This window comes from Mastomys coucha, unplaced genomic scaffold (assembly GCF_008632895.1).
Source record: "Mastomys coucha isolate ucsf_1 unplaced genomic scaffold, UCSF_Mcou_1 pScaffold6, whole genome shotgun sequence".
In the NCBI taxonomy this organism is placed as follows: domain Eukaryota; kingdom Metazoa; phylum Chordata; class Mammalia; order Rodentia; family Muridae; genus Mastomys; species Mastomys coucha.
The window spans coordinates 7,271,940-7,296,265 of NW_022196912.1; the positions used below are offsets into that span (position 1 = coordinate 7,271,940).

Consider the following 24,326-nt stretch of genomic DNA (forward strand, 5'->3'; position numbering starts at 1 on the left):
TTGTAGTGGTGGAGGAGGTAGTGGTGGTAGAGGTGGGGTGGAGGAGGGGGTGGTGGTAGTGGTAAAGGTAGTGGGGGGGGTGGTAGAGGTGGTGGAGGGGGTGGAGGAGGTAGAGGTGGTAGAGGTGTGGAGGGGTGGTGGTGGAGGTGGTGGTGGTAGTGTTTCTTCATGATTAGCAGTGACTTTTAAGTGTAGAGATAACTAGAAATACCACAATATTTACATGATCTTTCATTTCTTTCTTTATTGTTTTCAGCTTTCATATCTTTCTTGTTTTCTTCACAGAGTTTTTTTTTGGTCCCACACTTACTTACCTACTGTGTCAGTAGTGAGCTACAGGAGGAAGCCCTGTCTGTTGGTGAGAGGCTTTCCACACAGCGCACCCTTCCTTTCTGTTCTCACGCCTTCACCACGTGTAGAATGCAGTCTCTTTCTTAACTGGGTATTTTGAGACAGCATTTCCAAATGGCCCATGCTGGCCTCACACTAGTGATTTTCCTGAGTGCTGGGGTAACAAGCATATGCTCCACATCCAGTAATCTACTAAGAGTCTCAGACAGTTTGTTTCCTTGGTTATAAATACAGGTTGTTAAAGTTTAAAAAAAAAGTCAGAAAGCTTGACCTTAGTTGATGATATTATAGTTTATACTTGAATAGTAAGTCATGATATAACTTATACCATGATGTACTTAGGGGTGAATAAAGGTTGATTTTAGTAAATGTTTAATTCAGACTTTAGTGTAGTAGCCAATGCACATGCAGTGCTGCGTATGGAGTACCTCTATACCTCTTCACAATCAATTCTCATAGTGATCCCCTGGTTGTATTAAAGAGTCGGAGGGAGGGAGACTGGAGGCCAGCTTCTATCGAAATCCAGTATGTTTCTGTACACCCTTTAGCCTCTTCCCCTTCACATTCAAGTGTAGGGGCAGTGGTCAGAGGATTTGAGGAGAGTCAGTAACCTTTTTTCCTTTGAGCACAAAAAGAAACTTCAGAATAAAAACAGATAGAATGGAGGTAAAATGCCTTCAGATCTAGTCCAGCTTCTTCTTCTCTGGAAGGGATCTGGGACCTTGTGTCCTGAACTTTTTCAAATAGTTTTAAAAATTTATTACGGTTGTAAAATGTAATGCCTCCTCTGAATCTTTCATCTTCTTCAACGTTTTGGAATTCAAAATTTGTTTCTGTGCTATATGAAACTGGTTATTTCATTAACTGGTCAGGTTTTTGTTTGTTTTTTTAAGTTGCATTCTGAGTGAATCTTCCAGAGTAATTGTCGCCTTAGTATATGACAAGTTTATGTGTCATGTCATTATCTTCTGACAAGCTTTGAGCCTGTGATCTTAGTCAATGTCATGAAATAGTCACTGAGAATTTCCTGCGGACTGACACTCCATTATATGATGAAGGAAGCAGGGGAAGAAATGTGAAGTGTGCCCAGCACATCTGGTGTGCTGTCCTGTGGCCATGATCTGCTGGAGCAGAGGCTGAGTGTTGCCAATAGTGTGTGACCTGCAAGGAAGGCCTCTGAAAGGGGAGCGTCTCTGCTGACTTCCTGAGGCAGGGCTGTGGTATGCTTCCTGAGACACATGAGCCTGGCTGTGTGCTTGGCTGGCTCTCAGCTGGTTCTCAGCATGGGGCTTGTACTGCTTCTCCCGTCTCAACAGAAGCTACAGTAAGCCTAAGGTGTAAGGTCTCTTTCTCTCCTCCAGCAGAACATGAAGGACTCATGTTTCCATCATTAGCATAAATATGGTATAGGAATAAGGAAAGGTATTGTTCACTTAGATAAATTCTGAGTAGATATGCTGAAGTTAAAAGCTTATAAAAGGAGAGGGAAGCATTCGCTCTACCAGTCATTACTTGGCATTGTAAAGATTTTATTTTGTATTCAGATAGTTGGTTAGCTCTAATGTTGCATATAAGATGCATTGAGAAGGGAATTTGTATTATGAAAAATACTTAGGAAAAATAGATTTTCCTGAATCTACCCACATGTTAAAGGGAAGCTTCATTTTTGAGTCCAAAGTCTCAGTTGTCCTACAGAAATAACAAAGAACTCAGTACATATTGGCATAAAAATCCCTGAATTTAGTGTGTCAGAAACAAGTTGTTCTTTAAATTCGTAAACTATCATTTGTTATCAAATAAGTAAAACTTGCATGTTGGTGAGATTCTCTTTTATAGATGCAGGCCGGCTTGTCATTGCAGAGATGGTAGTTATCTTTCCTGACTCACTCTGTACTGAACATTTCTGCAGCTAGAATTGGTTCAGTGGGAAGACTAAGTACATACAGGTCATGCAAATGAAGTATATCAAAAAATTATGTTTTGTAGGTGGAAAACTGGAGATATGGGGTAAATCCCATTAAAATATTTTCTTTAGATAGTGGTCAGGTTAGAAAATCTCTCAGGAAGCCATGTCCCAACCAAGAGAACCTCTTTGTCAAAGCTGTGGGACTTCAGGCTGCCCTGCTAGAGATGGACAAGGCAGTGTACCTCAGGCTCTTTGCTGGGCAAGGGAAAACAGGAAACAGCCATGCTGTGCGTCTTAAAGAGCCCTTGTGTGGGTATTTAAACATGAAAGGAGATTGGAATTGAAGTCTGTGATCAAGTCAAACGTTTGTAATTGAAGGTGGCTGTTGAAAATAATTCTTTACATAACTGAGTTCTCAAAGTCTTGAGGTAAGTAGATTGAATGGGGAATGGCCTGTTTGTCATCGTTTGAGCCACTGAACCTGGAAATCTGCTACCTAGAAAGATACATTAAAAGACATCAGGAGAAAAGTGTTTGATAACAAGTCAAGGGGCTTTTTGTGAAAAATGTGGAAGGGATATATGCCTAGGAATGTAGACCCTTAGGTTTTTGCTATTAACCCCATCCCTTGCAACAGTAAGGCCACTTTAGTTATCTGGCATAGCCAATCAGATGTTTTTTGCCAAATCATTAGTTAGATATCACTTGAGCATGCTTCATATAAAGTCTTATTCTGAGAGCCTTATGTTTTGTCTAATGCTTGTCTTCCTAGCCTTGGAAACAATGTTTTAGAACTTTTGGGGGGAAGATTGTGAATAGTCATAGATTTTTTTTTTTCCTAGTACTGGTGTGGATAAATTATAAATGCACTATAAAAGCTCATTCTGCCTTGTGAGTGAGTTGACCTCCAGGGAATGTGTATCCAGTCTGCACAGTATCCTGCAAACAAGTGGCCACTTGAGCTCTGTAGTCTGAGAGCTGAGCAGCTTTTGTAAAACAAGGCGAGGAGGAAATGCTTTTCTTAGAGGAATGTATGTGTTCATCCAAGGCAGCAGAGAACAGTAAGTGATGTGTAGGGATTTTATTTTCTCGGAGCCCCTTCCCTAACTTGAAATTTAAATTGGTTATTGTGCTAAGGGATAGGTGCACTGACCTTGTCAGAAGAGTCAAATGAGACTTCATTTGACTTGGGTTTGCTAGTTCACAGTCCTCAGGCATATTTGGATCTCTAGCCTTGGCTTCTGACAGTGCTGTAATCCTAGGCAGCCATTCACCATGAAAACACTTGTGTTTCTCCTTTCTTTTTGTATTTGTTCATTTGAAAAGCCTTTCAGTGGGAATTGCAGCCTGCGTGTGATTATAGCTATCAGTAGCACTTAAACTAACTGCTGAGACGAAACTTTCCTTTTTGGACCCTGCTAATTTCACGTACGAAGAGAAGTGCACACCCCCTCCCTTCAGAAGCCCATCTTTGCTAATTGGTAGCTGCTCTTTGGATTGAGCTTAGATTCCTTAGGGACAACATTTGATAGAATAATTTTTGACATTTTAATTTGACAAGAAACAATTCAGGGAATGAATTTAGACACGTGCCTGAATGGAGGCTTCTCTAGTCGTGACTGTGAACTCAGTGTGGGAACTGCCTTTTAAAAGTCACTGCGAGCTGCTCCGTAGGCAAGTCCCAGCTGCTTGGCCAGCTTTTGTGTAGGTGCTGCGCTCAAAGCTTTACATTGCTGAACATTTTTCTATTGATATTAGACTATGGGTTGAATAGGCAATGTAATAAATTCTTTGTGGTGAAAACTTTGCAGAAGGACAGTAAGTTGATGTATACAGCATATAAAATTTATGTCCTGTTTTCCATGTGTTACAGTGTGCGTTTTTAAAGCTTTTTGTAGGGCAAAGTTGGAGCTGAGTGCCCACATGAGCTGAGCAGGTACTCTGCCCAGGTGTCAGCTTGGCCACTGGTCTTCATAGATTAGTACTTTTAACATCCCTCCACTTGAAAGTGGTAACATAGATTAAATTTCAACAACAGGTTATTTGTCTGTGTTTCTGTGGCTTAGTATGGAAAACAGTGGTGTTAAACCTTGAAGCAACTACTGAGTATACACATTAGACACACATTTTTCTGTTTCTGCATATTCCTAATATGTGAAATTTTCTTATCTAGTAGACATGATTAGAAATGAATTCCTGAGACCTCTATAAGAGCAGCCAGTGCTCTTAACCCTTGTGCCATCATCTCTCCAGTTAAGGTTAAAATTTTTAGTGGTTTCTTATTTCTTCCCTCCCTCCCTCCCTTTTCTTCTTGTTCTCCTCCCTTCCTTCCTCCTTTCCTCCTTAGTATCTGCTCCTTTTCTTTCTCTTTAGAGAAAGGGCTAACATATTTGGTTGACTTTGTGGCATGTCTATGACTACTTAATGCCCTACTTTTTCATGGAGATTTGGGATATAAATAACTTTTAAAAGTCACTTTTAAATTACATTTTGCAATCCACTGTTTAAAATTGTTTATAAAAATGCCACTATTCAAATTTTCTGTAAGGAAAAAAGTCAGCATTAACATAGGGGATTGTGGACTTGGGTTTATATTCTTTTTTTAAAAAAAAATTGCAAATGAAAACTGTTGGAATATGACTATAAGTATTTTAATATTATCTTAAAAGATTGTAGTGTTACTTAAATTTCTAAAAGTTTGAGTTAGAAAACTTGAAATTAGCACAAAAAATTCATGGGAACTCATGGTTATAAAATGTCATGTTTTGGGGACATCAGGTTGTATAAAATTTACTTCAAGATGGAGACTCATGCTCAAATCAGATTTAGGGGAAATAAAATAATCTCACAAGTTCTTCCACTCTTGTTCTGCTGGAGGACTCTCCATCACAGGGGCTCAGGAAGTCTGCAGTTTAAATTCCTAAGGATCAGATTGTAGTACAGGCTTTCTTTACACACCACAGTAAGTGTATGCATTAACAGTTGGAACTTTTCCTCCCTTGCCTTTGGAAGCTTACCTTAACTTCAGAAATTTGTATTATTTTAATATTTGTTCTTAATTTCAAAAATATGTACCTTTGTTAGTAGTGTATGCGTGTGTGTGTATATATATATATATATATATATACATGAACATACATATACATACATATACATATATATACACACACACACACACACATATATATATATATACATGAACAAAAGTTCTGTGACTTTCTATTGACTGTATTTTAACTGTTTAGAATAGGAAACTCAGAAAGGACAGGTAAATATACGGTTTACCTCTGTTGCTGGTCATGGCTCACCTTGCATTTCTGTCTTGCCTCTTTATGATTTTATCTTAGCATTGAGAATTATAGATAAAATTTATTTGCTGAAAATTAGGTTCAAGTAAATAAGGTTTTAAGATTGTTAGGAAATGCTAAAAAAAACATTGGAAAATGCTGATAGCTTGGAAGGAGAATGGACTATTTGTCATTTTGAACTTGCTTGGTTTGACAAGGAGTTTGCTGTAGTGCATTAGCCCAGTGATATTGCAGTACCATAGTCTGTCTGCTTTTTAAAGTAAACTGTGAAACTGATGGCTGTCACTGTGACCCTGCATCAGCACTGTTGACTGTCACTGTGACCCTGTGTCAGCACTGTCGGCTGTCACTGTGACCCTGCGTCAGCACTGTCGACTGTCACTGTGACCCTGCGTCAGCACTGTCGACTGTCACTGTGACCCTGCATCAGCACTGTCGACTGTCACTGTGACCCTGCATCAGCATTGTTGACTGTCACTGTGACCTTGCGTCATCACTGTTGACTGTCACTGTGACCCTGCATCAGCATTGTTGACTGTCACTGTGACCTTGCGTCAGCACTGTTGACTGTCACTGTGACCTTGCGTCATCACTGTTGACTGTCACTGTGACCCTGCGTCAGCATTGTTGACTGTCACTGTGACCTTGCGTCAGCACTGTTGACTGTCACTGTGACCCTGCGTCAGCACTGTTGAATGTCACTGTGACCCTGCGTCAGCACTGTTGACTGTCACTGTGACCCTGCGTCAGCACTGTTGACTGTCACTGTGACCCTGCGTCAGCACTGTTGACTGTCACTGTGACCTTGCGTCAGCACTGTTGACTGTCACTGTGACCCTGCATCAGCACTGTTGACTGTCACTGTGACCCTGCATCAGCACTGTTGACTGTCACTGTGACCCTGCGTCAGCACTGTTGACTGTCACTGTGACCCTGCGTCAGCACTGTTGACTGTCACTGTGACCCTGCATCAGCACTGTTGACTGTCACTGTGACCTTGCATCAACACTGGAGATTTTATTGAGTCTGACTCATCTTTGTCCTGCTGTGTTTCATTTGAAATGGCAGCACTTGTCCCCTCCCGTGTTTGTCGTTTGTGTGGCTTGAGCAGTGACCATTTCTGCAAACAGCATCCCCCTTGCTTTCCACCCACACGTATCTTTCCAGTAATGAGCACAAACTGGTTCTTCTCCAGCTTTGTGAGGAAGAATGAAAAGAACAGCCTTACATTTTAATGTGTAAAATAGAAAAATGTAAATCTGGGAAGTCTGGAATCAATTAAGTCAGCAAAGGGTATAGGAAAAAAGACAGCAGACATGGTAATATAAAACTGCAAAATATGTGCTGAAATTAAATTAATTTAGAAAAATTATTTTTATTCTGTTTATTTAGGTTCAATTTTATTTAATAATTTGATTTTTAAACTATAGAAAATATATTTTTAATATTCATATGAATATAAATAACTGTTTTTATTTCGTGGTATTTTATTTTAGTCATGTGTGAATGTTTATGCTTTGTGTATATGCAGAGGTATGTGCCTTTGTATGCATATGTGGAGAACAGAGGATGGTATAAGCTGTTCTCCTCTGTCTCTGTCTACCTTAATCCCTGAGACAAGGTCTCACTGAACTTGGAGCTTCCCTTTTTCTTTCCTCCCAGCAATCCTCCTTTTATCCTATTCAGTTCCGTTGTTGGCACATACAGTTATGTCTGGCATTTTAACATGTGGATGCTGGGGATTTGAACCAGGATCTTTATTGTTTGCACAGCAAGTGCTTGTACCCACTGAGCCTTCTCTCTAGCTCCTGTGCCATTTATTTTAATTAGCTTAGAAAAAGACCTGAAAGTATGAAGAGAAGAGATACTTGTATAATTGCCCAATATTGAAGAACCATCTTTCCCAGCTGTTTACACAGCAAGACTAGACCATGGGAGCTTTACTGAGTTGTGGCTGGAGAACAGGTACAAATATGTGGCAAATTTACGAAGATCAGAGGTACAGTCATAGAAGTGAAAGTGGGGAAGCTAGAAACAATCCATGAGAGAATTAGGACACCGTGTCTGTACCATGATGCTTTGAAAGGTCATTTTGTTGGGGCTGCTTACATGAATCCAAGTAGAGCCCCTACTATTTGCGCTTTGTCTTATAATATGCATCAGGTGGATTTGAGGTACTGGTCTTTGTAGATCCTGGTTTGGTATAGAACCCTAAGTTGCACTGAGTTTACTTTTTCCATGAGTGGGTTGTGTCATTAACCATGTCCTGCTGAACTGAGTGGATTCTCATCTGTTTAGTTTCTTATGGATTTGACCTGGTGAGTTGGTGCTGCATGCTCCTCCCTAAGCAAATGATGTATTTGTTCCCAGTGCCTTCAGCTTTTGATAATCTCCTTGGCACCACCACACTGTCTGAGACCCCATCATAGGGGAAACAGAGGGAGCATCTTGCCAGATTTATTTCAGGAAGATCGTGGAGGAAGATGGCTGGGGCAGTGACCCTGAGTGGATATGTGTTAATCCAGAGGCAGGATTTTTTTTTTTTTTTAAATCTTTGTTTTACTGCTTGGTTTCCAATGATATTGGTCTGACTCCTTTTTAGTGTGATTATGTTTCAAAAATGAGGTTGTTTATGGTATAGACTTGCTTGAAGGCTATAAATATGAAAGGGTATTAGTTTGAGTGAGTAGGTATTGCTGTATTCTCAGAAAGCTGTATATAGTCACGCGTCAAGGATGCCACAGTGGTCATTGTCCAGAGATGCCACACTGTTATGGTTGGTATAGGTATGCTCTGTGACCCTCAGGACATGACAGTTACTCACTGACACACTTTTCACATGTCCCTTTATCAAGGGACATTAGTTGCATTATGCAAATTAAGAGATTTGTATTATTTACTTTAGAATAGAAGATGACATTGAAAAAGTAGTACCCACTTGTAGACTAAAGAATTGTAACCGTGTTCCTGCCTGCCTGAAGGATCCACTGGGCCCTGTTGTCATATGAACAGACTATACATATGCTGTTACAGTCAGCCTTCTCCCTTTCAGTAAGGGTCTTGAGCTGAATGTTTCTCTGGGCAGCTAAGCCTTGGCTTCACAGTCTTGTCCTGAGAGTGGCATCTGGCACTGGGCTGTTTAACTGAGTCTGAGGTTTCCAGGTGACATCTGTGGCTCAGCTATGACCACATGCTGCTGCTGCCTTTTCTGCCCTCCAGTTCCACATGTGATATTAAGGCATTATGGCACTTGCCATTTGGAACCTGTACTTGCTGGAAAATGTCAGGACTTCTAGATAGACTGAAACAGATCTAGCTGATCGTCTTCCTGAAGTAGGTGGGGGGCATTGTGGGTAAATTGATGAATGGCACACTTCCCTTAGTTCTGAGAGAGGGTACACAAAATCTGTGTCCAAGGCTTTGTTGTATTTCAGAGCTCTTATTTCCCTCTGCACCTTCTTGGTATGACAGTAAAGATGCTGTTTGGATAAGGAAGTGTTTTAATAATCACTTCTGAATTTCATTAGGTAAGAGTTCAGACAAGAGTTCCCTTCATTGCTCCTGCCTTATGTTTATGAAAAACCTAAGTGGAGACTAAGCTTTTGGAGCTGGGCTACTGCTGTGACCAGATCACCATCCCATGTGTACATGGTGGCCTTCACATCTTCACCCAGGAGGTAGAGCTCCTGATCCAGGTCCTTGTTTTTCCTCTGTTGTTTTCTTTCTGCCATTTGGGGTTTTAAGACCCGGGGAGTTGGTTGTTAAGTTAAGGCAGAAAAAGTGATAACTTAGTTAAGTTTGTTCCTCAAAGTTACTGATGTTTAGTGGGTTGAAGAAAGGAATTGAACTCTGGCATATAAGTGAAAATTTAGAAGACTGTTGCTGCTATTACTTTGTTTATTCTTACCTTGCAAACTAAGGACTGAATTATAATTGGCTATATGCAATTTAGTAAACTATTGCCTCCGTTACATTCACCTTGAATCTCAAGTCTAACTTAACCACAGTCTACCTGAAAGTGATTTGGGAAAGATGCTTCTGTAGCTTTAGTATTTCAGTTGAAAAAAAAAAGTTGACGAGAAGGTACTGAGTGTCCAGTGTTAGTATAGTGTTGTTATCATTATTAACACTGGGTTATCCAGATCCAGAGATTGGTGAGACTGCATTAATGGGAGATCATTGCCCTGTGGCTTCTCTTTGGAAAGCTGCTTCACAGTGGCTTTGAGTGGCACAGTGGAAGGGAGAGTGAACCTTGGCCAACAGGTCTGTTCATTGTAGGATGACTTACAAAGATGAAGGGAAATAGTCATTAGCAACTGGAAAGCAAGGAATACAAACATGTTAACAAGCGCCATCAAATAGAACATACATATTTGAAATTATTTTACAGTGGAAGCCTTGTAATAAAACCTTTAATAATAAGAGACTTGCTTTTTTTTCTAGGCCCAAATTGAATTATATAAAGAAATCTTTTTTTAAACCTGCCTTTCTTCATCTCTTAATTGGATCCTTCCTAGTGTAACAGCTTGTACAGAATCCAGAATGTGTGTCTCATGTAGTAGCTATACTCATGGAATCATGTCTTCACTTTGGGATTTGCATTTTTGGTTATAAATTAATTATTGGGGAGTAAACATTATTTTGGTTTTCACCTTGGAGGTAAACTATCCACTCCTACCTGAATCAAATGCATCTTCGAACATTTTCTACATTTGAAGTTAGAGCTCTAGACAAGCCTGAGTTGTTGTTCTTATTTCCTTTTAACTTAAGGTCCTACAAACTTTCAGCAAGGAGTTGTTTTGCCATACAGATTATTTTTTAAAAGGCCCCAAAGTGAAGAAAGCCAGTATAATTAAACAACAACAACAACAACAACACACACACACACACACACACACACATACTGATATTAACCAAAGATACCCTTCAAATAATAATCTTTGTAATCTTTATATGATGTGTTGCCCTTTCTTCCTGTTAATCTACAGAGTTGATTAAATATGCACCTTAACTAAGCATAGTGTCAGTCCTATGGATGACCAGTGATTGGGCTAGAAATCCATATTTTTTATTGTCAACACTATCTCCAAAATTTGAAGTTCTAGCTGAAGGTGAGTTCATTATGTAATAAGTTAAAACCAGTTGCAGGTTTTAACCTTTCTATTTCCTACAAAGGTCCATTTAGGATGATAACTACAGTAATATTATCAGTTGTAAATGGAACACACCCAAGGAAAGGAGATTCAACTAAAAAGTTGCCTTTATCTCGTTGTCCTGTGTGCATGTCCCAGAGGCATTTTCCTAATTGCTAATTGATATAGGATGTGGAGAGTTCCATCCCTAGGCAGATGGGCTTGGACTGTGTAGGAAGGATTGCTGAAGAAGCCAGAGGCAGGGAGCCTGTAAGCAGTGCTCTTCCTTGGCTTCTTGAAGCTCCTGCCTCCAAGTTCTTCCCTTGGCTTCCCTCCATGATGGGCTACAGTCTGTGAGTTAACATAAACCCTTTCCTCCCTAAGTTGCTTTTGGTTATGTTTATCACAGCAACAGAAAGCAATGTAGGATGAATAGGCTTTGCTAAGACAAAATAGGCAATATGCTGTGAAAAATAAGCCTACATGGTGTGTGAATGTTATGTGCTATCGCTGAGTGTAAGAGTTCACATTTGTCAAGCAGTTGGTGTTTTTGTATTTGTTTGCTTTTGTTTTTTTGTTTGCATTTTTGAAGCTTCATTTAGAACACTGCTTCTTAAAGTGTAGTCCCAGACTTCATTACACTTAAAAACTTTTGTATTTCAAGACTCTGAAGAGAATGAAAAGGCAAACTACAAATTGTTTATCTGTTAAAGGATTTGTATGTAGAATAAAGAACATTTAAAACTGATTAATTAGGAGGCAAGCCAATTCAAAATGAATAGCACATTTTCTCAACAGTCCTGGAAATGAACCTGAGTCCTCATCCTCATACAAGTGCTCTGCAACTGGCTCTGGTTTTACATTTCATGTTGAGACATGGCCTCACTAAGTGACCCAGGCTCATTTGAACACACTGTGTAAACCTAGCCTTTCAGAACATGTCCTCCTCCTGCCTCGCCTTTGCAAGGAATTGGATTACAGGTTTGTATCACCAAGTTGTGCTAAAGATTTCATTTTGCTGGAGGAGCAGAAGAAAGAGGAGGAGGAAGAGGAAGAAGAGAAGAAGGAGGGAGAGGAAGAGGAGGAAGAAGAGGAAGTAGCAGTAGTAGTTGTTGCTACTGCTGCTGCTGTTGTTGTAGCCAATAGAGTAGCTTTGGTTAAAAAAAACAAAAACAAAAAAACAAAATCAAGTATTACCAAAGGTATGAGTCAGTCATACATTATACCTAGATGATTTCTTGATTACAGCCTAACATTCCTACTCCCTGAGAAAGACATTCAAGGTGAGAAGTGTATGGTTTGCATGCACAAGAGCATGAAAGTGCTGTGGCAGTAGTATTCATGAACAAAGAAAAGCAGAACTAGCCAATCCCAGAAGTTTTAAGATGTGGTATATTTCTAACTATGAAATATTCAGCAATAAGAGACACTAGAACACACACATTTAATAAGATGGACACAAAAGGCCAAGCATTGCATAGTTGTATTAATATGAAGTGTACAAAAATGTAAGCATGTAGAGAAGGCACATTAACAGGCACCAGGGCTGACAAATGAGAACTGAACCCACATGGAGTTACAGACCTGTCTGAGATTGGAACATTCTGAACTTGGATTTCAGTATGATTGTACACTTACTACAAGGTACTGAATTATACACTTAAGATGGGTAAGTTTGTGAAATGTAAATTACAGTTCAGTGTGATGGTTTAAATGATAAATATCTCTAATATCTCTGGCATTTGAACACTTCATCCCCAGTAGGCAGCTTAGGAGGTGTGGCCTTCCTGGAGGAAGTATATCAGTAAGGGTGGGCTTTGAGACTTCAAACCTAGACACCATTCCAGGTGAACTCTCTCTCCTTTCTGTTGTGGCCTAAGATGTGAGCCCTCAACTTCCTCTTTCTACCAACATACATTCATTTGGCCTCAATGGACTATAACCTTCTGAAAACATAAACCCAAGTAACCATTTTCTTGTATGAGTTGCCTTGGTTGTTGTATTTTACCAGAGCAATAGGAAACTAGTATGCCTAATAAAACCTTAAAACCAAAACTGTGCTCCCAAGACCAGCAGCACCAGCTCTGCTAAGGAACTCGTTAGCAGTGCAGATTCTCAGTTTCAGTATAGCAGAAACTCTGAAGGTGAGTTTCTAGCCATTTGTGTTTAACCATGCCTTCTTGCTGATTCTGATGCAGGCTGAATTATGAGAATTGCTACTATAGAATCCAGAGAAGCTCATTGGAGATGAGGGGAGAGTATTATCTAGTTTTCGTACATTCAGTCTACACTGTTCCTGTAATTGCAAGAAAGGTTTAAATTAACAGTTGTTCTAGTAGAGTTAAAGGAAAGTACAGGGAAATGTGAGTAAAAATAAACTTCTTTCATGTTCTTGATGTGTTCTCCTAAGAAGCTTTATGATTGTAATGTTTGTGTACCACATGTTAGTAAATTCCTGTGCCCTTTTAGACTTGCCTTCATTAACGAACATAGCATAAACAGGTTCACTTGCCATAACAATTGTGGAAGTTTAGATCCTTGAAAGGAATTATTTCTCCCAAATATTTATGCAGTGTAATGTAGCAGAGCCAGAATGTGCAGAAGTGAAGTGATCTTGCAGAAGTGAAGATGTGGCCATTGATAGAGAATGAGTGGAGCAACTGTCTGGCCTGAGCTCTCACCCTCACCCAGCTAACTGTGCATGCTGTGCTCCTACGCTGCACCTACAAAGAGGCTTGCCCTAGGGCACAGCTTATACATGGCATGTGCTTTGGGGATGCTTTTCATCATTGGCTGGGTACATAGAAGGAAATCTGATGGCAGAAACTGCTTCATAAGGGCCTGGTGATCCAACCTGGGTGCTCTTGGAAAGTGGTAGGTTGAATTTCTACCAAGAGTCTTTCCTGTTTGGGGTTTGGGGAAGTTGCTGCATGACCCCTCTGAGAGGACACTTATGTTCCTTTTGTTGGGAAATACAAGTGTTGGATGGGAAAGAAAAAGAGGAATGGGAGGCAAAGCATGGAAATGCTAACTTCAGCTCACTTGTCTGTGGGATCGGGGTTGTGAACAGTATAACTTAAGAAAGGATTAATTAAAGAGTGTGGTGCAAACTTTATTGCTGTGGATAAAAGAGCTGGGCTTTTGTTGTGAACTCTTTTTTTCTCTGTATCTCACCTTCTCTGTCTTGCAGTGTGCCCCTACTTGGTGTCTTCTTTGTTTTTCAGACATGGTCAGCTGTAGCCCAGGCTGGCCCCATTCTCACTCTTGATTCTCTGCTCAGCCTCCCCAGTGCTGAGATTACTGGACTCACAACCTCTACTCTCTACTTCTCTTGTAAATTAAATTTCCCCCTCAGTCACGCTGTCTGACTTTGTGATTGTCTCTCAATCATTTGTTTAGTGTTTTGCTTTTACTGTTTAGCTAGAGCTCTTACTACTCAGCAATAAGTTATTGAGCTCTTATTGGGGTGTCAGAATACTATATTCTCTCTGCCTAAGATTCTGAGTTTTTGAAGTCTGGCTATACCATAAAGAACATTTGGGATAAGTTTCATTGAGAATGACTATAGCAACCTGATTTCAGCATGCTTATTACGAGACAGATTCTCCTTCATGCAGTGATGGTAAACTGTCAGGTTACTATTGTGTAGAGTCACCTCAGAGATGAGCCTCTGGGCACTTCTGTGAGGGGTTATCTTTTTATTTATTTATTTTATGTGAGTACACTGTTGCTGTCTTCAGATACACCCGAAGAGGGCATATTATCCCATTACAGGTGGTTGTAAGCCACATGTCGTTGCTGGGAATTGAACTCCAGACCTCTCTAAGAGCAGTCAGTGTTCTTGACTGCTGAGACATCTCTCCAGCATTTTTGTTTTGTTTTGTTTTGTTTTGTTTTTGTTTTTGTTTTTCGAGACAGGGTTTCTCTGTGTAGCTCTGGCTGTCCTGGAACTCACTCTGTAGACCAGGCTGGCCTCAAACCCAGAAATCCGCCTGCCTCTGCCTCCCAAGTGCTGGGATTAAAGGCGTGCACTACCACTGCCAGAGGGGTTATCTTAATTAGGTTAATTGAGGTGGAGAGACATGGTCCCCTGGGCTTGCATTGCATCCTGGACTGCACAAAAGCTAACCTAGCATTTCTACCCCCTTTTCTGCTTCCAGACTGCTGATGCAATGCAGCAGACTGCTTCTGTTGCTTCCAGTGCCTAGTGCCAGGACTTCCCCCATCATGAGGGCCAGTCCCTCCAAAATGAGAACCACAACAAGCTCTTTCACTGCTTTTGACTGGGTGGGTGTTTTATCATAGCAACAAGCAAATTAACCAAGATATATTTAAGGTTTAACCAAATAAAATGAATGAAGCAGATATCTCAATGAATTCAGATCCATGTCTCTGTAAATTAAAATCAAATTGGAATAAGAAAATGCAGCTAATCTTTTATCATGAGCAGGTACAAATTGAGTACATATGAATTTTCTGTTTTAGAGTTGACTGTTAATCACGGGGATCATTAAACTTTCAGTTGTGGGGAGGACTTGCAGGTAGAATAACATGTTTTCAGGTCCATGCATTTTAGAATACTGGTGACCAAAGTTCAAATGATAGAGCTGAAGCATCCCCAAGCTCAGGGCGCTCTGCTCTCTGTGATAACTCTGGAGCTGAGCTGCTTTTCCTGCCTGCATTCAGCAGGGCCTTTGCCTTGCCTTATGGCTGGCCCTGTAGCGTACTTAGTGGTGCCATGTGCTTTTTATAACAATTTTAAGTTGGTCTCATACATAGGTGGGGATGAAATAGTTTTCAAAATGAAAGAGGATGAAGGGGTAGGAGAAGAATTACTGTGCTCCTTGTGGAAGGCACACAGGAGGAAGGGCAGGGCTTTCTGTCTCTGCCTCTCCCATTGCAGTTGCTTATACCTCAGAGGACATTCTCCAGGTATCAGTTTTTGACCCATGCAGAGCAGTAGAGGTCCATATGCTATTTTAACACAAAGCCTGTGGTGTTCTGAGTCAGGTTCTTTGCTTAAGTGCAGGCCTTTTTTGTTTGATTCTTTTTAAAAATGTAGATTTTATTTTTATTCATGTGTGTTGGTGTCGTGTCTTAGTCCCCTGTAACTGTTGGGTGCTGGGAACTGAACTCCATTCTCTGGATAAGTAGCAGAAGCTATATATATATATATATATATGTGTGTGTGTGTGTGTGTAGAGCTTAGACATGGCTCCAGTTAATAATACTGACAAGGCTAACATTGAAGTTCTGTGCCTTTGCCCCCACTGTCCATGCAGAATGTCCATTTGTTTTTTGTTTTACTATATTTTGTTTGTGAATAGCATGAGGAAATTTGTTGCTAGTGCTATTAGGAACCTCAGACCCCAAGTTCAAGTTCTGCTTGATAGTTGTTAATTTGGAACTGCTCCTTTAAGGCATCTTTTGTGCCTGTAAAGTGAGACTTGAGGAAAATTAGCCAAGGGAACTGGATTCTGTCGAAATTGCTCTGTAGGCCTCTGATAGGATTTCCACCTGGGAGTGTATGAAAGGCTCACTCATATAGACTCTAAACCTACCCAGGTTTGCAGTGGATCCTCTGCGTGGTAACTGCATCATTACTGATGCTGCTCTCAGGAAAATAAATGGTCATTATTTGGAATAGTGCTAGGACTTTTCCCAGTTGGTAACTGAGGAGTTGTTCCCAGCTTGCCTGCCACCAGATGGTGCTAGAGCTACGCACCTAAAGGCAAATGCCGCTGCAATGCAGACGTAGTGTGCTTGCTTTCTCTTTCTTTGGCGTGCTCTGTTGAGCCAGTTGGTCGCGGAGGATACATTAGTGATGGAGACTTAGGGCCATGCAACTTGTCCTTCCTGTAAAAGTTGTCTTGATGCACTTGCTTCTCATTTGGCCTGTGTGTAAAACTGACAACGTGAGGTTTCTGCTTCCTTTTAAGTAGCCATGAAAACATCATGTTTACCACATAATCTAAAGGTGATGTTCAGAGGTCATTACCAAGAAAATATATCTGTCCAGATTGAAGTCAGAATAGAATAATTTAAACTGAGTACGTTTCAAAATATTAACTATTGTTTAATAGCAGATTTTCTTATTAGTTAGCAATTATACTTAAATTTGAAGTTTTTTTTTCTAAATTACAAATAAATATGACTTGGGTATTGCAGAAAATAAAAGGAATAACTTTTGTTTAGGTATTACTCACATATTACATGAAACAATTTTCTATGTTTACAAACTAAACAATGTTGTTTTGAAGCTAAACTTGTTATGGTCATACAGTTTTATTGTTAGTTTTTTCATTTAATTTATCATGAATATTTTACATGAAATCAAAATCTCTTAGGATGATAATTTTGATTGACAAGCTGGTTTTCCATTCATTGAATCTTTAATGATAGGCATTTGGATTTCCATTTACTTTTGGTCTGTTCTGAATTAAAATTTATTTCTGTGTTGTTTTACCTTTATTTCATATTAACTCTAAAAATATATTTCTGGATCAGGAAGAAATGATAATTTTTGTAACTTTTGCTCGAATTTTATTTTACCACCAAGCTTTATAGTTAAACATCCCTGCCAGTATTTGATTTTTTTTCCATCATCTTCCTGATCATCAACAGAGTACTTCTGTTTTTGTTATTGGTTGGTTAATTGTTTGGTTCTTGAGACAGGGTCTCCCTGCATAGCCTAGACTGACTTGTAATCTTGTTACTTCAGTCCCCAGCTCCTGATGCTGGAGGTATAGGTGTATACTGCCACGCCCAGCTTGGTTACCTTCCTATTCAAAATGATTGAGAATGCTCTGAAATGGTAAGCTCTACTAAATAAAGATTTAAGGGAGCTTGGTTGTATTCTTTAACATTCAATCCTAGGGTCCCTTCTGTTTGTGGAGTTTGAGTTTTAGATTTATTACCTGTTCTTGAGATATAAGCCAATATCCATTCATACTTCACAACAGACTAACTCATGGGCAGAGCAGGGAGTCACTGTGTGTGTTTTTAGTTTCTTTTAAGGGATAATAATACAGTAAACAGAATAGAATAAGATGTAACAAAAACTGACACACTAGAGTTAGACCAGACAAATAGCAGGAAAAGAGTCCAAGAGAAGGCACAAGAATCCAAGACTCTGTGCTTCTACTACTGAGATTAGAGGACACAGTTTCTCTGTGAATGCTTCCAGCCTGAAAAGTTGCAAGAGCTGTGTTTAAAGAAGTTGTTTTGAAGACTTGAGTGGAAGAGGTGTAATACGTATATTTTTTAGGAAGGCAAAAGGAAGGAATTGCATTCTTACGAAGAATGAGAAGCACATCAGTCTGTATTAATGGAAGAATTCTGCCCTTGCAGTTGTTTTTTGATTTTGTTTTTGTTTCTTTTTGTTTTTAAAATCTTAGTCACTACATTTTTATATAAGCAAACTATTTCTTAATTAAATTCTCCCATTACATAAGGAAGGAAGTAATTTATTTTAAAATTGAGGAACCAGAAAAGCTATTTTCATATTTGGAGAATGGTCTTTATGGCCTTTTGAAAAGTGAATGTGACAACTGTTAGTACTTCCCAGAAAAACAAAAGGCAAACCAACCTTTTCTTAAGCAGAGGATCTCACTTTTGTAAAGAAAGTAGAAGGCACTCTGTTCTAGTACCCCAGTCACTAAGACAAGTACTCACAGGCCTGGCCAGAAAGGCTTTATCAACATACAGTATGTCTGTGTGAGAGCTGAGATTCCAATTCTGTAACCACCCCCCCAAAAAAATAAATAAATAAAATAAATAAAAAAGAATCAATTATTGATTTATGGTATATTTTATATAAGCAACATTATTGGGTTTTATTTGAAGATTAAAAACATAGCATTTTCATTTAAAGAGTTTTGGAGATTTTTTTTTTTTTTTTTTTGGTTTTTCAAGACGGGGTTTCTCTGTGTAGCCCTGGCTGTCCTGGAACTCACTCTGTAGACCAGGCTGGTCTCGAACTCAGAAATCCGCCTGCCTCTGCCTCCCAAGTGCTGGGATTAAAGGCGTGAGCCACCACTGCCCGGTGAGAATTTTTTTAAGTGACTTGAAAATAAGTGTTTCTATATTATAGATATTTGACTTTTTAGTTTATGAGGATGTAGCTTGATTTTTTTTTTTTTTAACATAAAGAGACACAGACAACCCCAAAAGAGTGTTTAGTTAAAATGTTTCTAAAATTACCTATTTACTTCTTGAGACTCAGTATACTAGCATGTGGATCTGAGGAAATGGAACTCCTCAGGTGTCAGCTTCTGAAATCTGCTTTTTTATAGTACTAGTGCAGGACGTCAGATGTCTCCATTTAGGTGTTTGTCTTAGCTGTATAATTAGGAGTGCCATTGTACTCCTAAAACATTAGAAGAGTCTTAAAACATTAGCTCATTTACAACTTTCTCACTTAAAATTGCCCCAAATAATAAGTTCTGATTATTCCCGTTGGCTTTATGTTCAAATAAATACAGTAATCAGATTGTTATGATATTAAGGTTAGAATACTGGAGAAAAACTTGCTTTTTAAAAACACTGCTCTGTATATCTTTGACGATGATGCTTTTACAAAGCTCAAAGTTGGTTTCTTCGTATCCCTGAATTTTACAGGCCATCAGCATAGCTCCCTGCAGTTGGCTGGGAGACTTCCACTAAACAGAGAGTGTCTGATTAATCTGACTTGGCTTCTGCTGAGTGTTCCCTTTGAACTTGGAACACAAGTGAGAAGCTGCAGAGGGGCATGGGAGCTTTTGTCCTCAGTAAGTTCCCTTGGTAAAAATTGTTGCCTTCTGATTTATTTTGATTTTAGATCCATACATATCTTAGGCCATATATGTTATATATATATATGAGTAATCTTCCTTTAGGTCCTTTAGCTCTTTGACCCATGACTAGTACTTGACTGTGTAGTGGGTACATACTGTTCAGTAAATATGGCATATGAAATTTACTACATTTTGTATTGGTTTAATATTGTTAATCTAAAATCTTTGGGTACAATGTGTCACATCTGTTTTGTATTCCTCAGTTTAAAAGAAGTGGCAGTATGGAATTTGGAGGAATATTTATTATCTGAGTATTTTTCTTTGCAAAGTTTCCCCTCAGTTTGTTGAGAATTATAACTCCCAAGAGAAAGTGAATCACTTGACAAATTCTCAGGTACCCAACTAATAAAGTCCAGTTAATTAAAATTTTAGCTTACCATTTAAATTCACTTTACTTAAATAGTTGTAACTTTGGAAATTTCTGGAAATAATATAAAGTACATTTATGGAAAGTTTTTTTTTTTTTAATATTCTTTTCTTTTAATAATGGGTCCAGGCTACATTTCTTCAATAGTTAGAATTTTTTAGAAAGGACTGAGTGTTGGTTTGTGTTGAAATGGTTCTTTCCATAGCTGGTTACTGAATGGTCTTCTCCTGTGGTAGTTTCATAACCCTTTTGGAGATTATGGATTTTCTTAACTAGCCAGTTAACCCATTTCCCTAGGGATAAGTATGCATAAACATAGCATTTCACATGTAGTTTCAAATAAACCTGCATCTCGCCCAGTCATTCAGAAGCCAGTTAGAAAACTGCTGTATGGAAACTGATGTCCTTCCTAGTCTGTGACATAAGCTTTGTCCTGCTGTGCCACACTAAGATTCTTCAGTGCATTGGCATTACACTTTTTATTTTATTTGTTATTACTGTGAGACCATGTAGGCACGTGTGCCTTTGCACATTAGTGAAGGTCAGAGAACATTTTTCAGAAGCCAGTTCTGTTGTCCTCTGAGAGTTCTGGGGATTGAACTCCGGTTGGCTGTCAAGATTGGTGGCAAGATTGTTGACCCATTTCATCAGCCTGTGTTTTCTACACTGTTTTATTTAATGTTACATTTTATCTTTGATCATTATGTAGTAGAAGATAAGGATAATCTGGATCTTATGTTGGAAGGAAAAGCAAAATTCCTTCTAGTTTAAACTTGGTCTCAAATTAAGGAGTTTCATTTGATCTTGAACATGCTTTAGGTTCTAAAGAAAACAAACTCACTTTTTTGGGGGGTCCTAGGTGAAGAGAAAGAGGTATAAGTTCTTAGGGAGCCCTTGTTAGGAAAGTGGATCTTAGGAGGGGTGCTACACAAAACTGAGTTATCATGTTAATGAAAGCCATGCAGTTCATTAGCAGCTACTCAGCTGTGGTTGTCCAGAGCTCATGCTTGGGGACCAGCCCAGTTGTTCCTTAGCTGTAACCTTGAACGCACTGTCTACTGAGAAGGACCTAACTTGCTAATGAACATCTTTCTGCTCCAGGAGAAGAGCAACGAGCAGCCACGCTCTTCCACAGCAGTGCTCCTCTTTTCTTGTCTTCAGACCCTAGAGCAATGGTCTCAACCTTCCTAGAGCTAGGACCCTTTAATACAGTTATTTCCTCACATTGTGCTGACCCCAAGCATAAAATTCATTGCTACTTCGTAACTGTTGTTTTGTTGCTGTTATGAATCATAGTATGAATGTCTGATATGTAACATATCTGATATACAGCCCCTGTGAAAGGACTTCCAAAGGGGTTGCGACCCACAGGTTGAGAACCACTTCTCTAGAGTAATCTCAAGCATTAGTGACTTGCAGTTGTCACATTTCAGTAAAGAGTTTTCCATTTGACTACTTAGTGTTTGATTATTAGCAAAGGGCAGTAGGTTAAGGGTTATCTAAGTGTGTCTTAGATTCGTTGAAGAGGAGTTTGAGAAGCCCAGAATGAGAGAGTTGCTAAAAGAGGAATAAAAATTAAACACTGACATGATTCTCTTTGAATCTTCACTCCTGGATGGTCATATGACAGAGCTGAAGGCCTCACAGTTGTGTCAAAATATCTAATGTGCCTTTACTTTTATGTCATAATTACAAATGTTTGATTAGGCACATGCTTGTCAACCACTATACAATTGGTATCTGCAAGAATGTCTTCACTGTGGTTTGTAAACCCACAAGGCCACAGAAGAAAGAAGAGGGTGATTGAGTGGTGCTTTGATTAAGTCAATGATGAACGACTTCTTTAGTATCTGCCTATAGGGAGAGCTTCCAGTACTGACCATCCTGACGAGACTGATGGGCAGGTAGTCTATCTGACCTTTCCTTTCCATATATGTTGTTATATATGTGACATACATATAACCAGGTAATAATAGAGTAGTGTTTATGGTAATGGTTCTTTCTGCATGTCCACTCATGCACTTAACTACCACACTCAGATGGAAATCATAAATGTCAGTTAGTAATGTCCACTAAGCACAGGAGAAGCTGAAAATAGTCTAGCAACTTTGAAGTTGGCATTAGGGGAAGGTATTCAATTGTGTTCATTTAGAAATGCTCTTGTTGGTGAATAAATGAGTCCTGGATATTAGCCTTTGGGTCTGCTATCCAGAAAAGCACAACTTATCCAGATAACCACAACTCAGTGCTACTCTCTGTGGTGGGCAGTCCATGCTGTGGCCCTTCTAGTACTGCCTAGTTTATCATGTATTCTCTTTGACCAGGTGGACGGTTTAGAAAATAATGTTCCCATTTTTTATCTTCTCAGCATCGTCAGTGAAGCAGGGGCCTCTATCTACAGTGTCAGCCCCGAAGCTAACAAGGAGATGCCGGGGCTAGACCCTAACTTGAGAAGTGCAGGTGAGAAGCTGTGACCATCACACAACATGGGATTGAAATATTTTTGATATGTAAATGTGACAAATTAAATATTTTACATATCCATGAAAATGTAAAAGCTTTGCCACATGTACAAGATTTGGTGCATTTGTAAGTTATAGACTAAACTAATACTAGGAATTATGAAAAATATGAGCAACAATACTCTTCTGTTTTTAAATATCATTTTTTATATTATTTTTAACTTTTATTGCATTATGATGAGAAGAGTTACATGATTCCAATTTATCTGAATTTGTAACATTTAAAAACATATTTTAAGTAAATAGAATTAAATCATATTCTTGTTTCCCTTTTGTACTCTAACTCCTCCCAGAGACCCCCCCTTTAATACCTACAATATCTTTTTTGTCATATCCCTTAAAATTTATAAAATATTATAACAATAAAAATGAGTATTATAAAAGTTATTTGATATAAAACAACACAGTTTTACAGTCTTATGTAGATGCTTGTCTACAGCAATACTGAAAATACATGTTTTTCTCAATATAAATTTTAAATAACTCCAAGCATATTAACTGTATATTTTAAAATAATACATCACAACTAGTATTTTCTTAAATGAACATAAGTATTTAAAGTCTTTTTGTTTGTTTGCTTGTTTGTTTAGTATTTAGTAGAGTTTATCTTGGCTCTTACTGTGGTACAAGCCCAAAATAAGATCTTCAAACTTGATACAAGAGTTACAAACGTCAAGCAAAGCATTCAGTCTCACTCTTCGTTGTTCTCTTTCAAGCCACCTCCCAATTTAATCATCTATGTTCTTTTGGGTATATAAGTACTTTTGAAATATATAAGCTGTTCTGAAAACCATAGTATAGTGTAAAAACATGAAATAAGCAATACTACTAATAGAGAGGCTGAGATAAGAAAAGCAAGATTTCAAGACCTTTATGTTGTACACAGCAAGACACTGTCACAAACAAGCTGAAAGTATATATAGATTGTACAATATTGGACCTATTTCTCCAATTACCAAATTAGAGAGACCATTGGATGACAATCAACAAATTTCTAATTCATCACATTTTTGGATTTCAATCAATTAGGATATGTTGGTAATATTAATTTTCATATTAAGATATTAAGAAAAGGTAATTGTCACTTCCTGTTGTTTTGTTGTAAGAGGTAGAATTAGGTTTGTGTGGATTTGTTGAAATCCACTTTACTTTCTTGCTTCTTCTACGGTGTAGTTTTGCTCCTAATGTTTGATGTTTTCTATCTATTATCCTTTGTAGGGCTGGATTGTGGAAAGATACTGTGTTTTTGTCATGGAATATCTTGTTTTTTCCATCTATGGTAATTGAGAGTTTATAGTAGCCTGGGCTGACTATGTTCTCTTGGGTCTGTATGACATCTGCCCAGGATCTTCTAGCTTTCATAGTCTCTGGTGAGAAGTCTGGCGTAATTCTGATAGGCCTGCCTTTATATGTTACTTGCCTTTTTTCCCTTACTGCTTTTAAAATTCTTTCTTTGTTTAATGCATTTGGTGTTTTGATTATTATGTGATGGGAGGAATTTCTTTTCTGGTTCAGTCTATTTGGAGTTCTGTAGGCTTCTTGTATGTTCATGGGCATCTCTTTCTTTAGGTTAGGAAAGTTTTCTTCTAAAATTTTGTTGAAGATATTAACTGGCCCATTACATTGGGAGTCTTCACTCTCTTCTATACCTATTATCCTTAGGTTTGGTCTTCTCATTGCATCTTGGATTTCCTGGATGTTTTGAGTTAGGAGCTTTTTGCTTTTTGCAATTTCTTTGACTGTTGAGTCAATGTTTTCTATGGTGTCTTCTGCCCCTGAGATTCTCTCTTCTATCTCTTGCATTCTGTTGCATCTATGGCTCCTGATTTCTTTCCTAAGTTTTGTATCTCCAGGTTTGTCTCTCTTTCTGATTTCTTTATTGTTTCTATTTCCATTTTTAGATTCT

At 38.8% G+C, this 24,326-nt stretch overlaps 1 protein-coding gene across 10 annotated transcripts in view; it reads left to right on the plus strand.

The window, feature by feature from the left end:
• The window catches only part of Srbd1 (S1 RNA binding domain 1), a 187,915-nt gene that overhangs the window by 89,225 nt on the left and 74,364 nt on the right, over window positions 1-24,326 (plus strand). For all 10 annotated transcript variants that reach the window (XM_031357224.1, XM_031357223.1, XM_031357229.1 and 7 more), the window contains one exon: window positions 22,267-22,358. In XM_031357224.1, coding sequence (XP_031213084.1) covers window positions 22,267-22,358 — 92 coding nt within the window. The remainder of the gene's footprint in view (window positions 1-22,266; window positions 22,359-24,326) is intronic.